The 16833-nt window shown below is 42.3% G+C and overlaps 1 protein-coding gene across 6 annotated transcripts in view; it reads left to right on the top strand.

The window, feature by feature from the left end:
* The window catches only part of nav1b (neuron navigator 1b), a 137467-nt gene that overhangs the window by 13090 nt on the left and 107544 nt on the right, over nt 1-16833 (top strand). For all 6 annotated transcript variants that reach the window (XM_064969137.1, XM_064969138.1, XM_064969139.1 and 3 more), the window contains exons 2-3: nt 13304-14166; nt 14418-14506. In XM_064969137.1, coding sequence (XP_064825209.1) covers nt 13331-14166; nt 14418-14506 — 925 coding nt within the window. In that variant the 5' untranslated portion in view covers nt 13304-13330. The remainder of the gene's footprint in view (nt 1-13303; nt 14167-14417; nt 14507-16833) is intronic.

Genomic DNA, 16833 nt, shown 5'->3' on the forward strand with positions numbered 1-16833 from the left:
ATTGTCAGAGATTGAATCACTGGTTGTGGCTGTCATTGGGCAACCCCATTGAGGGGCTGAGGGAGGGGTTGAAATATAGATTTGACATTTTCTAAACCCTAATATTCAGTGGGCGCCAGAACTGGGCCGTTACAAAAACAAATGTGCTCACTCTCTGGCTGTTAATAATCTTGCATCGAGTGGGAAGTCTGATCTGCTGTAAAACTCTGTCATTCTTTTCAGTCAGGCGAATGCCTCTCTCCAAACGGAAACCAAGCGTATAGTAATCTCTGCTACGCTAAGCCAAATGTAATCATGTAACAAATTTAAATGGATCAGTTCGACACAGCAGGAAGAGGAAGGGAGATTAATTATGTGCAGGATTTGTCAGATCCATATCAAATGGACTGAGAATGTACTTAATACACTGAACAAAAATATAAACGCAACATGTAAAGTGTTGACCCAGTGTTTCATGAGCTGAAATAAAAGATCCCAGACATTTTCCATATGCACAGATACACATTTTTTTTTACATTCCTGTTAGTGAGCATTTATCGTTTGCCAAGATACGCCATCCACCTGACATATATCTGATATATCAAGAAGCTTATTAAACAGCATGATCATTACATAGGTGTGCCTTGTGCTGGGGACAATAAAAGGCCACTCTAAATTATGCAGTTTTGACACACAACACAATGCCACAGATGTCTCAAGTTTTGAGGTTGCGTACAATTGGCAATGCTGACTGCAGAAATGTCCATCAGAGCTGTTGCCAGAGAACTGAATGTTAATTTCTCTACATAAGCCACCACCAACATCATTTTTGAGAATCTGGCAGTACATCCAACCGGCCTCACAACCGCAGACCATGTGTATGGTGTTGTTTGGGCAAGCAGTTTGCTGATGTCAAAGTTGTGAACAGAGTGCCCCATGGTGGCAGTGGGGTTATGGTATGGGCAGGCATAAGCATCGAACAACAAAGACAATTGCATTTTATCGATGGCAATTTGAATGCACAGAGATACACTGACAAGATCCTGAGGCCCATTGTTGTGCCTTTCGTCCGCCGATATCACCTCATGTTTTAGCACGATAATGCACAGTCACATGTTTCAAGGAACTTTACACAATTCATGGAAGCTGAAAATGTCCCAGTTCTTCCATAGCTTGCATACTCACAGACATCACCCATTGAGCATGTTTGGGATGCTCTGGGTTGATGTGTACAACAGTGCGTTCCAATATCCAGCAACTTCACACAGCCATTGGAGAGGAGTGGGACAACATTCCACAATCAACAGCTTGATTAATTATATGTGAAGGAGATGTGTGGCACTACATGAGGAAAATGGTGGTCATACCAGATACTGACTGGTTTTCTGAGCCACGCCCCTACCTTTTTTTAAAGGTATCTATGACCAACAGATGCATATCTCTATCCCAGTCAAGTGAAATCCATAGATTAGGTACTAATGCATTTATTTAATTTGACTGATTTCCTTATATGAACTGTTACGTAGTAAAATCTTTTAAATTGTTGCATGTTGCATTTATATTTTTTGTTCAGCCTAAGTAGTCATATGGTGTGTGTATGTGTGCGTGTCTGTGGATGTTGTGAGCATTTGTCATGATTCAGACTCACCTTTTCCTTACACACACATAATTCAATACCATGTGATATGAGGCGTCTGGCCCTGGAATGCTGCAAGGGAATACCACTAATGGCTGTTGATGTCATCCCCAGTGGAACAGACCACACCCATGCACACAGTCTGTACAGCTAACCTTGTGGGGACACACAATTCAGTCCCATTCAAAATCTTATTTTCCCTAACCCTAACCTGTACCATAACCCTAACCTTAACCCTAGCTCCTAACGCTAACCCTAAAACTAACCCTAGTTCCTAAACCTAATTCTAACCCTAAAACTAACCCTAGTTCCTAAACCTAATTCTAACCCTAAAACTAATTCTAACATGAACCCTAAACCTCCTACAAATAGCATTTGACCTTGTGGGGACTAACAAAATGTCCCCAATTGGTTAAAATATTTGGATTGTTTACTATTATAGTTAAACACGTCCACACACACACACACACACACACACACACACACACACACACACACACACACACACACACACACACACACACACACACACACACACACGCACAGACATCTCACTGCACTTCTTCTGAACTTCTGAAGTAATCTCAATGTCAACTGTGATTATGGGAGGACTGGACTGAAATAGCAACCTGTGGTAACACAACATCTAGTGTATTGCAGAGGCAAGCTATGCTGCTTCAAGCATAAACTGAATCCACAAAACATTAGGGACACCTTCCTAATATTGAGTTGCACCCCTTTTTGCCCCCAGAACAGCCTCAATTCGTCGGGACATCCACGGGGTGTTGAATGCATTCCACAGCGATGCTGCCCCTGTTGACTCCAATGCTTCTCACAGGCACTTAAATCTTTTGTCTTGCCTTATTCATCCTCTGAATGGAACACATACACAATCCATGTCTCAATTGTCTCGAGGCTTAAAAATCATTCTTTAACTTTTCTCCTCCCCTTCATCTACACTGATTGAAGTGGATTTAACAAGTGACATCAATAAGGGATCATAGCTTTCACCTGGTCAGTCTACGGCCTGTGTTCCTAATGTTTTGTACTCTCAGTGTATACTTTCTAAGATGTTCCCTCAAGGGCAAACTAAACTGTATGCTTCATCTACGTATGTCTGAAAATGTAGTTTCTGAATGTTTGCGGCAAACAAGGTGCTACTAAGTGTATAATTTGTATAACGGACGAAGGTCTCCATTAGCCTCTCTGACTGCCACGTCTCAGTGATGCTCACCGCCACACCCTGTGTGTCCGGGCCAATGTGGACTCTGGTTTGGGCCGTCTGGTCCAGAGACACGCTCCAGTGGTAGTCTTTCCACCCTGACAAACCCAGAGTCTGGACACGTGTTTGCCTTGGAACCTTCAATCTGTTTGGCATGTGGTGTTTTTCATGGAACTCTCATAGGAAGTGTCCCAAATGGCACCCTATGTAGTCCGCCACCGTTGACCGGGGCTCTGGTCAAAAGTAGTGGTCTATATAGGGAATAGGGGTCACTTGAAACACATCCATCGACTTCTCATTGACCAGCTAGAATAGCTCGGGTTACAAATCAGAGAATTTGTGGTGGTGAGGTGAAGTGAAGGATGTTTATGTATAACCTAGTCTTAGACATTACCCCTCAATATAATAACATGGTAGTATTATATGGAAATATCTGCGGCAGAAGCGATAGCAGCTTGGGAACGGGTGTGTGGATTCCTCCAAGAATGGTGTGTTCTATCACATCCAGTCCATCTTATTAGGTACTTCAGAGGTGACGGCTTAGTTCTCAAGGCACACCTCCGAATGGGGCAAGTTATATGTCCATAACGCAGTCTGACAGTTGATCAAGATGGTAGAGATCTTGCCAGCATGACGATGAAGAGGAAGACATGACAGTAGGATTACTGAATGCATAAACTCCTTATGAACTGTAGCATTACTCAAAGGGAAACTCTGAGGCAATAATTCAAGACAACCAGGGAGAGTCTCATCCACCTCTACCTGCATAGAGAGGATCACATGTTTAAATGTGATATGTGTGAACTGAATCTCACTGCGACTGCACCTTATAAGGTAAACTAGATGCAGAACGGCAGGTATTCAATCTCCAGTGCTCCTTAAAACACTGTTGTACTATTCTGTATTCTACTGACCTACTTGTCAGCCCACATACAGATCTGTAGGCTAAGCAACACAGAACGATGGTCCCACGCCTACACTCTCTGCAGCATCAATGCTCACTGCACTCACTGCACTACAGCGTCATCCATTACTGCAGTAATAGTAAGAGTTCAATTGAGAACTGTGTCAGTTACATAACATGTTGACTGCAGTGGTCTTGCTTGTTTTTGTGGTATGTCACAGGGTTGGTTGGCACTGGCAGGGTGTACTTTCTCTCCTCTGACTACTGCTTTTAAAGTTCGGCCATTTTGGATTTGGCAAGTCTTCTTTTGAAACAGACTTTGTTTGTGATGAAGTGGAAAATAACTGTGGAAAAACGAGTCAATGGACAACGAACAAGGTCACCGGTGTCTCTAAATTCCTGTTTAAGTTAGATAACTGAAATAATAACACCTATACCTTTCCTTGCTTAATGGATTGAGGGATACGTAGTTGACTGAGGCTGCATGTCCGCTCTGTAGGAGAGACCTTTAAAAGTCTGTGTCATTATTGGACATGAGTTGCTGCCCTGTAAACTGCCCTGCAGCATGAGCTCAGCTGGGTGGCAGTGATATCATCACCATGGCCCAGGGCTGGATAGATTAGACCTTTAAAGTGACTAGTAAGGAATAAATTCCCCTTCTTAACTCACCCTCCCAAAGCCTGCAGTGGCTATGGCAGACAAAGTTCCAGGACTAATCCAACATATGCTGTGGGAGCTTAGAATTCCACTCAGTATTTAGTGTTTAAAATGGATTTGAAACCCTTTTAATCATGAACTAATTAGCTGTGATAACTGCTTAGATAGACATGTGTGTCTCTATATGGCTGAATGTTGCAGGGCGACAATGTTTCAACAGCAAAATGGACGACATGTTGGGAAGCATAGTTGCAGCTCTCGTTTATATTAGTGACTCTACTTGCTTTCATAAGATGCCAGTTTCAGCCAATCTATACTACCTTTCAAAAGTTTGGGGTCACTTAGAAATGTCCTTGTTTTTGAAAGAAAAGCAAATTTTTTGTCCATTAAAATAACATCAAATTGATCAGAAATACAGTGTAGACATTGTTCGTTTTGTAAATGACTATTGTCGCTGGAAATGGCAGATTTTTTTAATGGAATTTCTGCATAGGCGTACAGAGGTCCATTATCAGCAACCATCACTCATGTGTTCCAATGACACGTTGTGTGAGCTATTCCAAGTTGATCATTTTTAAAGGCTAATTGATATTTTGTTGTACTGATTAAAGAAGCAATAAAACTTCTTTAGAAGTGCGTGTCTGCATGCACGCACACACATGCAGACACACACACATTCCTTCAGGAGTGTGCCTGCTGCATCGCTGCCGTAATTGCATTAGAATGTATGACGGATTGAGGACTGAGCTTGACTAGCTTGAGTGAATGAGGCACAATTGGATTAGTAGCGATCTGTTCTGGGAAACGGAAGGGCTGGCACACTGGTCTCCCAGTATCTGTTATCTAGGTGGCAGTGATGGGAACACTGGGACCCAGCTGTGGACGGGTGATCCTGGTGATACACTTTGGCCTGTCTTGAGTCTCATGGCATGTCTCTTTTTCCCCTCTGTGGATTTAGATGTATCATCTGCTATGTCTTATCCACAGCACAGAGAGAACGGACAGAGTTCTTTTCAATTTGGTCTATTTTACACTATTGTAAATAATTAGCTTACATAAACACACATACAGTGCAGTCAGAAAGGTTTCAGACCACTTTACTTTTTCCAAATTTTGTTGTGTTACAGCCTTATTCTAAAATGGATTACATTTACATTTTTCCTCGTCAATCTCCACACAATACCCCATAATGAACAAGCAAAAACAGGTTTTTAGACATTTCTGCAAAGGTATTCAAAATAAAAAATACTGAAATGTCACATTTATATAAGTATTTAGATCTTTTACTCAGTACTTTGTTGAAGCACCTTTGGCAGCGATTACAGACTCAAGTATTCCTGGGTATGATGCTACAAGCGTGGCACACCTTTATTTAGGGAGTTTCTCCCATTCTTCTCTGCAGATCTTCTCAAGCTCTGTCAGGTTGGATGGGCAGCGTTGCTACACAGCTATTTTCAGGTCTCTCCAGAGATGTTCAATCAGGTTCAAGTCCGGGCTCTGGCTGGGCCAATCAAGGACATTCAGAGACTTGACCCAAAGTCACTCCTGCGTTGTCTTGGCTGTGTGCTTAGGGTCGTTGTCCTGTTGGAAGGTGAACCTTCACCCCAGTCTGCTCTCTGGAGCATGTTTTCATCAAGGATCTCTCTGTACTTTGCTCTGTCCATCTTTCCCTCCATCCTGACTAGTCTCCCAGTCCCTGCGGCTGAAAAACATCCCCACAGCATGATGCTGCCACCACCATGCTTCACCGTAGGGATGGTGCCAGGTTTCCTCCAGATGTGACATTTGGCATTCAGGCCAAACAGTTCCATCTTGGTTTCATCAGACCAGAGAATATTGTTTCTCATGGTCTGACAGTCTTTAGGTGCCTTTTGGCAAACTCCAAGCGGGCTGTCATGTGCCTTTTACTGAGGAGTGGCTTCCGTCTGGCCACTCTACCATAAAGACCTGACTGAGTGCTGCAGAGATGGTTGTCCTTCTGAAAGGTTCTCCCATCTCCACAGAGGAACTCTGGAACTCTGTCAGAGTGACCATCGGGTTCTTGATCACCTCCCTGATCAAGACCCTTCTCCCCCGATTACTCACCGATTACTCACCCGGGAGGCAAGCTCTAGGAAGAGTCTTGGTGGTTCCTAAATTCTTCCATTTAAGAATGATGGAGGCCACTGTGTTCTTGGGGACCTTCAATGCTGCAGAATTGTTTTGGTACCCTTACCCAGATCTGCGCCTTAACACAATCCTGTCTCAGCGCTCTACGGACAATTCCTTTGACCTCAAGGGTTGGTTTTTGTTCTGACATGCACAATCAATTGAATTTACCACAGATGGACTCAAACCAAGTTGTAGAAACATCTCAAGGATGATCTTTTGAAACAGGATGCACCTGAGCTCAATTTTGAGTCTCATAACAAAGGGTCTGAATACTTATGTAAATAAGGTATTTCGGTTTTTAATTTTTTTAATACATTTTCACAAAATTCTAAAAACCTATTTTCGCTTTGTCATCACGGGACATTGTGTTGCAGATTGATGAGGATATTTTGTTGTCGTTGTTCTAATACATTTTTGAGTAAGGCTGTAACGTAACAAAATGTGGAAAAAGTCAAGGGGTCTGAATATTTTCCGATTGCACTGTACATACAACAATGTAGGTCTCTCTTGGGAAATGCAAGTTGTATCTCAAAAAGGCTAACCTCGTTAAGTACAACAACACAAGTATGCACAACTATGCTCCAAGCGCTTCCTGTGTTTGCAGGCAGACAAACTGAATCATTGTGTTAACCCTATTATAGCCCTAGCTATTTATTGGTTAGTGAACATAAGGAATATTAATCCGATTCTAGATCCTGTTTCATCATTTTGAGCTTTATCTGTAAATCCGCATCATGATTATTAAACAGCAGAACAATAGATGCCAATGATCCTATTACAGTAACACTTAGACCAGAATTATGATAATTGGTAGATAAGTATGTGAAACACACAGCCGGCACTTCTTTCTTTCCAACAAGTTAATTTTCCAATCACTCGAGCGATGGTTATCACGAGACAGAGATGTGAAAGGGATATAGAGGAAGCTGATGCCTTTCTGCTGGAGGCCATGTTGAAAGACAAAGCAGAGCAGTGAGCCGTCATGGAGATACAGCGTCTCAGCCCCACTCAACCACTGTCTTCTCACTGGGGGCCTTGAGCCAAATGTAAGGCGAGACACAGTGTTGCGATGCTTCCGCCTCTGACCCCCCCCCCCCCCACACACACACACCTGTCTGTCTGTGTGTGGGGGCGAATGTGTGTCACTGTGTGTTGCTTTGTGTGTGTGGGTGGATGTTGGTTTGTGTGTCAGTGTCTGACTATGTGTCCGTGCATGCGTTTCTGCACGGACACATAGTCCCCCAGTCTCTGGGACTCTGATCACAACTTAGGTAATGGATCAAGACGGAACTGTTATATAACGCTAGTAGACAATGTCATTATGAAGTGGTGCTCACCTATCACCTGGTGGTCAGCTCTAGTGGGCAGTTAGGTGTGACTCTGGAAAGTATCAATGGGGAAGATGTTGCTAATCCAGTTTTATTAATGGACTTAAATTGCTGTGACACACTCATCATTATGGTGTAAAACTCAGCTTTGCTTGAAACTCAGCTATGCTTGAAACTGAAATTCACAGTTTGACAACTTTGTTCAGCCTGCTGCCACAGACGTCACTTAATCAACTGGTTGTAATGTAGAATTCGATTGATGCAAGCTGATTGGGTCAGATTGGGTCAGTTTCCTGTATTGGTCCATTTCAAACGATGGGATTAGCTATTGAACTGAAGAGCTACAAGCAACTGGTCGAAAGCAGACATGTTTTTTTGTCAGGATGCTTGTTTATTAAAATTAGCCACTTTCATGGGTGATTTATAAACATTTGGATTACAAGAGAGCAAAAAATGAAGACCACTACACTTTTCAAATATCACATTGGGAATATAAAACCACGGGAAGTTCTAATTGCACCCTTTTCAATCCCGTTGATCTTCAAGATCTGAATGACTGTTTGGAAATCCAGGACATTATACAACCCTCATCTGAATATCACCTCACAATAGTTTTTGTATTTTTTTAATATTCTGTTTTGTTTTTCCATTTGAATTTTAACACGACTTAATCAAGAGCAGTACAAGTCTTAGGTTCGACATGAAGAGATGTAGGCAGAACTAGCCTCGAAATGTCCTCAGCTTTGGGTAGTAAGACAAGGCCCTGAATTTTAAGGTCTCTCTGCAACCAGCTATTAAAATTGCATTTTTCCTTGTGTATTTTAGAGAGAACATTGAGTAATTCTATTGGAAGTTGATTTGTATATTTAAAAACCATCCCACTTGGCACACAACTGGTTGAAACAACATTGTTTCCACATCATTTCAATGAAATTCTGTAGAGCCAATGTGGAATAGATGTTCCACATTACCACTGGGTACAATTGACATCTGTGCCCAGTGGCATGGTTCAATACAGGCTGATTGTTGGTATGTTTACTGGGCTGGGGCAGTAATGCTGGATGTGTGGTTTGATGTTTGCCCGTTGGAAGGAGCTGTGCTGAATGTCAAATTCAAACAGTGAGGAACCATGAACTCAGGGGATAGCTTGACATGATGTCACACAAAAATATGAATCACTGTATGTGTGCGTGTGTGTTGTGTACGGAATTTGGGCATATGAAAGAGATTGAATAAGAGCGAATGACAGCGAGGAGAGGGGGTTAGTGCAGAAGAAAATACATTAAACATAAACAGGCTGTTAAAATATATTCAAGCCTCGTTCTTAGTGATTCCATTGGCTCATTTGTGTCCAGCATCCTCTGACCCACACACTCACACACTCTCTTTAACGCAACACGTGGGTCTTAAATTGCATTCAACTGCGTTATAGGTTTATCCCATTGCAGTGGTTAGCAGTTGGTATGGAACACTGACATATGCAGGACTGCTTAGGAGGAATTACTCTGGCTGGCGTGGAACAGGAAGTCTGCAGTTAGGTAAGAAAATAACTTTCTATTTCAGCCTATTGAGCTATTTTCAGATCAGATTCATATTACTGTTTTACAATTGTACAAATTCTACTATATGTCTAAAATAGTAAACTCTCTGTTTTACTCCTTTGCTTTGACCCTTCGTAGGAGGAGATGTGTCACTCCACTGTTATTAATGCCAAACAGATTCATTTTAATTAGTGTGTGTGTGTGTGTATGTGTGTGTGTGTGCGTGCGCGCATGCGTGTATGTGGCAACATCTGCTGCTCTCCTACAAGGCCTATATACACTAAAATACCTGCTCGTCGAACATCTCATTCCAAAATCAGGGTAATTAATATGGAGCTGGTCCCCCTTTTTCTGCTATAACAGACTCCACTCTTCTGGGAAGGCTTTCCACTAGATGTTGGAACATTGCTGCGTTGACTTGCTTCCACTCAGCCACACGAGAATTAGTGAAGTCGGGCACTGATTTTGGGCGAATGGGCCAGGCTCGCAGTCAGCGTTCCAATTCATCCCAAAGGTGTTCGATGGGGTTGAGGTCAGGGCTTTGTGCAGGCCAGTCGAGTTCTTCTACACCGATCTCGACAAACCATTTCTGTATGGACCTCACTTTCTGTATGGACCTCACGCACGGGTGCATTGTTATGCTGAAAAAGGAGGTAGCCTAGTAGTTAGAGGGTTGGACTAGTAACCGAAAGGTTGCAAGATCGAATCCCCGAGCTGACAAGGTAAAAATCTGTCATTCTGCCCCTGAACAAGGCAGTTAACCCACTGTTCCTAGGCTGTCATTGAAAATAAGATTTTGTTCTTAACTGACTTGCCCTGTTAATAAATTAAAGGTAAACAGATATATAATAATAAAAAGGGCCATCCCCAAACTATTGCCTCAAAATTGGAAGCACAGAATCGTCTAGAATGTCATTGTATGCTGAAGCGTAAAGATTTCCTTTCGATGGAACTCATGAAGCTCCCGATGAACAGTGTTGTGCTGACATTGCTTCCAGATACAGTTTGGAACCTGGTAGTGAGTGTTGCAATCGAGGACAGAAGATTTTTTTGCGCTACGTGCTGCAGCACTCGTTCTGTGAGCTTGTGTGGACTACCACTTTGTGGCTAAGCCGTTGCTGCTCCTAGACGTTTCCACTTCACAGTAACAGCACTTACAGTTGACCGGTGCAGCTCTAGCAGGGCAGAAATTTGACTAACTTACTTGTTGAAAAGTTGGCATCCTATGACGGTGCCACGTTTGAAAGTCACTGAGGTCTTCAGTAAGGCCATTCTACTGACAATGTTTGTCTATGAAGATTGCATGGCTGTGTGCTCAATTTTATACACCTGTCAGCAACGGGTGTGGCTAAAATAGCTGAATCCACTAATTTGAAGGGGTGTCCACATACTTTTGTATATATAGTGTGTGTGTGTATATGAGCTGTTCCGTCGTCAGGATTGTGGAATAATTCTAATGTTAAGGACAAAATTGGATAGGGAGAACGCTGATCCAAGGGCAGTGCTATCTTTCTTTCGATCCAATCCGTATCAACACATGCCTCAACGGACGCACCTAGCGAACGTTCTCTCGGCGAGGTGTTTAAGGGAAACGCATGTTACATCTTCAGCTGTTGTATGAAAGATGCATCGTTAGAACACTCATAAGCCTAAATTCCACCCCTGTCGGGAAACTTGGCCCTGTTCTGTTTATCTCCACTCCAGTGATTACTGAGTGGTTAATCTGGAACAGAGACACGGTGCCATGTGTTGTGCAAGGGAGGTAAATAGGGATAAAACATCTACATGTCCAATTATATACTTCACTGAGTATCTTAGAAGTGATTGCCTCTGGCAATCTAATGTGCAGCTGTAGCACACCACGTCAACAAGTACCCCACGGTACAGATAGCTGGTGCTGGTTTGTTGTGATATGAGGGTGGTAGATAGGGGCTGGGTGTTGATGGGGAGGCCATGGTTCGCTAAGCCCAGGGAGGAGGAGTGGTGGAGCATGTCCAAGGGACCAGAGCAGACGTTGGGGTGGGGTGCTGCTGGCACCACCTTAAAGGGCCGGCGGCCCTGCTAAGTGTGCCAAATGGTGTCAGTCGGTTACAGACTCTCCCAGCATGCAGTTCACTGGAGGGGAGAGTCTCATGTTGGAATATGTTTGTGGCAAAGCTGCTTCAAACTTAACAAGTAATATTGATGATATAGATCATTCTAACAAAGATAGATTTGAATTGACTTTCATGACACTCTAATCTTACCCACACCCCCACGCATTCGTAAGTCTCTGTTTAAATGATATTTGAAGGGGAAATACAGTAAATCTATAGAGTGTAACCCTCTCTCTGTCAGACAGACAGCCTGGTATGCACATCTGTTGTCCAGTATACAGTGGAACAAATGTTACAATAAGCATGCTGTGTCTTCCGTCTCCTACGGATTGCAAGAATATGATCCACTGTATAACTTCTTATTTCAGACAGACACATGCGTGTGTTCTCCCTAGTCTCCCACAAAGCAGGACCACACACATCGAGCTTTAAAACAATGCTCAATTTCTTTCAGATTGATTCCATATTGATGTGTACAGTAAGCTAGCTACTGATATGTGCCAGTCTGGAAGTAAAATACCATGAAAAAGGCAACAACTTAGAATCAATCAATTGAAACATGACAACAGTTTTGATGATTTTCACTGGGTCTTATACAAATGGAAATGAACGCTAACATTTTTTCTCAATCGCATTCCAGCAATTTTGGGATCTGTGTTGAAAAGTTATTTATATCAGAACAGCAATGATCAAATGCTCAAATAGGCCTACAGAACTTCTGATCATTTTCTCGCCTTAGTACCAGACTTGCAATATCTTAGACCTTTTGCAAAAAAAAAACAGAAACAGATGTCATCAGTTAATACAAAAATCCACTGTATAGTGTTTTGTTCACAGAACATTAAAACATTGCAAGAGAAATGTGTGCAATTGTGTTGCACACTGTTTTCGGCAATATATAAATACTACTAAATCACCCCATCAGTGCCATACCATGTACAATATATGGAAAGTTAAAGGCAAAGGGGAATGTCTACAATATGTTTTACAATACTGTGGACATGCAGTAAACGACGTTGGGTTCCTTCTAAGTAACTTTGGGTTACTACTCAGTCATTATCGCCAACATTTTGACCTTCCATTATAGAGCTTTGCTTTGGTGTGAATTGAGGCCTGTACATTCATTTCAGTTGTGTTCCTCCTTTGTATTCACCTTTCCTTTTTTCTATTGTGGATTGTGTTTCTGTGCTCCAATGGAAAGTCTACAAAACTGTGAGCAAACCAGCCTTTGCACTGAATACATGGAATTGGATTGAGATGGCACTGATGACAGAATCCTCCACCCAATGTGATTATTCTTTTTTTTTATAAAAAATTGTTTATCAGGAATAATATTTGACGTGTATGATATTGTTCGGTCAAATATACGTAAAAAGGAGAGCAATTTCTCATAATTCTGCACTTTTGTGAAGTTGTACTCCTAATTTTGATCGTCATGATTTAGTAACTGCTAAGAAAATCCATTGATCTACTAAGATTTTTAAAAGCCAGACTAACTTTCTGTTTTGTCTGTTTGGACTCAAGAGATAAGTATGGTTGCGTGAATGTTTTTGCAGGAAGTCGTGCTCATTCATATTAGCAATTCTGACAATATATGTCGATGTATTTATGTTTTAAGAAGGTAGCTACATTTTCAAAACGCGAAAAACCCACAGAGTTCTGTGTCTTGTGGACTCTGTTTTGAAAATCCACAACAATTGTTCCATAAAATTGGTGTAGGCGATTGAGAAAAAGTGTAAATATGAAATACGGAGAGCGGTGTGTCATTTATTTATTATTTTTCTTTCAGAAACTGTCCCAGTGATATTCATTGACCATGAGCGGCGGTGTGAACATTAAGAACATGTCCCAGGCCCAACCAGGCTCAGGTCTGGTTTCTGGTATCCCCCTACCCCGGAGCATGATCCCCCTCTCCAGACTGGACCCCAAACACCAAGGGGGCGGCGGGCACCATAACTCCACAGCACAGTTTCAGCTCAGCGCCAAAAGGCATCCCTCCTCCTCCTCCTCCACCTTTTCAAATGAGCTGCAAAGAGGTGCAGCTTTGAAGAGCCACCTGCTGCAGCAGAAGGGTGGTATCTCTTCCCCTTGTCCCCCCTCCAGAGCCTCCTATGCCCCAGAGAGAGGCACAGGCAGCCGGTCAGCCTACAGCAGCCCCCAGGTCCCCAAGAGGCAAGCTCCACCACCACGCTCCAAGGACACCCTTGACCTCCGCAGCAGCAGCGCGCTATCCCAGAAGGGTTTGCGAGAACTTCACGTCAGGAGAAACGCCAACAGGAACTGGACCTCAGGCGAGGTTTGCCCCAGAAGTCTGGATGACAATGGAGACGCACAGGATGCCTTGTGCAAGCTCTCTGGTGGTAATGTCCACTCAGGCCAAAGCCGGGGTAGATTCTCCCACACTAAAGCAGGGAACGGGAACCTGATCACCTCTGTGTTGACGACCACCCATACATGCCAGGAGCGTAGGGAACCGGGAAAGCTCTCCAGCCAAGGCATGGGCATGTCTGAGAGAGATATGTCCACCAACAAACCCAGAGAGTCCCATCAGAGCCAGGGTGGTGGTGATGGCAGTCAGACAGTCAGTGTGCCACGCCGAGGGATTGAGCCAGCCAAAGTCAACATGGCCACTGTGGCACCTTTCACGTTCAGGTGATGGCAGTGTTTCACATTTTTAGACGGATAACATCACCGTTACTCTACTGTACACTCACTGGCTGTATGTCCTGGAATACATTCTAGACAGAAAGCATGATCATTGAACATGTATTTGTTCTGCATATCAATTAGGTGTAATTCCCACGCAAAGCTGACTTCTGTATTCAAGTCATATAATTAGGCGTATTGCCTGTGCATGATGTAGTATCATTCTGTGAAGTGACGGTCATGCTGTGTGTGTGTAGGTTGCAGGCCCAGGATGGCGATACCTCTTCTCTGGAGGACCTGAGTGACTGCTCCTCTGACTCCATGGAGGTGTGCTGTGATGACCTGGGTGAGTCACATTCATTCACTGCATGTCTTGCCCCAGTCACATTACAGTATATTACAGGAGGGCCAATTAGGTAAAGTATTCTGCCACACTTGGAATCCAACCAAGAATAAATGATTTAAAAACAAACGGGTTTTGTTGAGTAAATTCAACTTCCGTTAAAACATCTCTTGGACATCCTTTTCTTTTTGCCAATTTATTGAGGATACTGTATGTCTGTGGGTTTTACTGCCCCTGTCCTACACCACTAAGATTAAGGCTTAGGTGTTACATAAATCTCTAGACACAGGGGTTTTGGTACCAAATCTAGTCCTCCTGCTGTAGATGGTTATCGGAGCAGGCTTTCTAGGTATTTTTTGTTGTCGTTTTCAGCCACTTATCTGCGTCTAAAGGCTTGGCATCATCCCACAATTCCCCCTGACAAATGTATCTGCTCGGTTCTGGAGTTCTCATCTGGGCCTTGAAGGCCACATGTATAAAGAAACAGACTTAACTTTGGAAATGATTTTGCAGTGCTGCGAAAATGATACCAGGAATAGTCGAACATATGGTAAGCATTGTACTTAGGTATCGTTAATTTAGGATTTGATTTAGAATTTTAAGACCCCTTGAAGTATCAAACAAATAGTTAAAATACATTATTTGATAAAACATTTTTTTTGGGGGGGGCGCCTTACTGCTATTAGCCCATACAAACACATTGACCAACAGATTCACTACATGGAACAACAGGTAGTCCCCCCCAAAAAATATCTAAAGGATGTTTGTGTCTGTCCTACATCTGAGAGATATAAGAAAGATTAGGAAACATTTGTAACATTTTTTTTACATGTATTTAAGCTCTTATTTTTGGCCCTAACATGTTTCCCTCTACGACACTCACAGGCAGTGCAGGAGACATTAGAAGGGACTGTGACAAAAAAATCACATTTGAAAGCAGTGCAGATCAACATGCACACACACACACACACACACACACACACACACACACACACACACACACACACACACACACACACACACACACACACACACACACACACACACACACACACACACACACACACACACACACACACACACACCTTACCAGATGATCCCAATACCTTTCTGTTGCAGTTCAGTCACTACAAGCTATAAATCCTTCATACTGACATTTTGGCATATCTAGATATGTTATTTAGTTCATTTATTTAAGTAATGGCAGTAAGACTTAATTCAAACTCTTCATCAAATGTTTTTTTCTTCACATTTGTTTCTAATACCCCCAGGTGTCCTAAATAGAGAATCAAATAGCCTGATTGTCCATGTTTTTACTATCTTAAAACAATTCTGGGTTAAGGAAGTAGTATGTGTTTTGAATTAAAAAAAAAGCTATGGTCCCTGTCACAGGCAAAGTTATGGACTTAAACCGAAACATTCATGAAAACATGAAAACGTTTGTCTATATCAAATAATACAATTTTGGCCATACAAATGTTTTCATAGAGGTTATTGAACGATTTTTATTTTTGACACATAAACACCATCTCAAAACATCTCAGTGGCCTTGTGGTTAAAGTGTCTGCCCTGAGACTGGATTGTTGGGATTTCGATCCCCAGCCGAGTTCACAAAAGACTCTTTGGCGCTCAGCATTAAGCATTAAGGACATGGATTGGGGATAAGGCTCTGGTGCCTTCAGAAAGTACTCATACCCTTTGACTTACTCCAAATATTGTTGTGTTTCAGCCTGAATTCAAAATGGAATTAAAAAATAATTGCACCAATCTACACAAATAACCCAATAATGACAAAGTGAAAACACGTTTTTTTTTTTGAAAATGTATTGAAAATAAAATCCAGAAATATCTAAAGTATTCACACCGCTGAATCAATACATGTTAGAATTACCTTTGGCAGCGATACAGCTGTGAGTCTTTCTGGGTAAGTCTCTAAGAGCTTTGCACACCAGAATTGTACAATATTTGCACATTATGCTTTTAAATATTCTTCAAGCTCTGTCAAGATGGTTGTTGATCATTGCTAGACAGCCATTTTCAAGTTTTGCCATAGATGTCCAGGCCAATTTAAGTCAAAACTGTAACTAAGCCACTCAGGAACAATCAATGTTGCAACTCCAGTGTATAGTTGGCCTTATGTTATAATGTAGGTTTTTGTCCTGATGAAAGGTGAATTTGTCTCCCAGTGTCTGGCACGTTTTCCTCTAGGATTTTGCCTGTGCTTTTATCAACAACAAAAAATAAATAATTCTAGTCCTTGCTGAGGACAAGCATACCCATAGCATGATGCAGCCACCACCATGCTTAAAAATATGAAGAGCGGTACTCAG

This window comes from Oncorhynchus masou, chromosome 6 (assembly GCF_036934945.1).
Source record: "Oncorhynchus masou masou isolate Uvic2021 chromosome 6, UVic_Omas_1.1, whole genome shotgun sequence".
In the NCBI taxonomy this organism is placed as follows: Eukaryota; Metazoa; Chordata; class Actinopteri; order Salmoniformes; family Salmonidae; genus Oncorhynchus; species Oncorhynchus masou.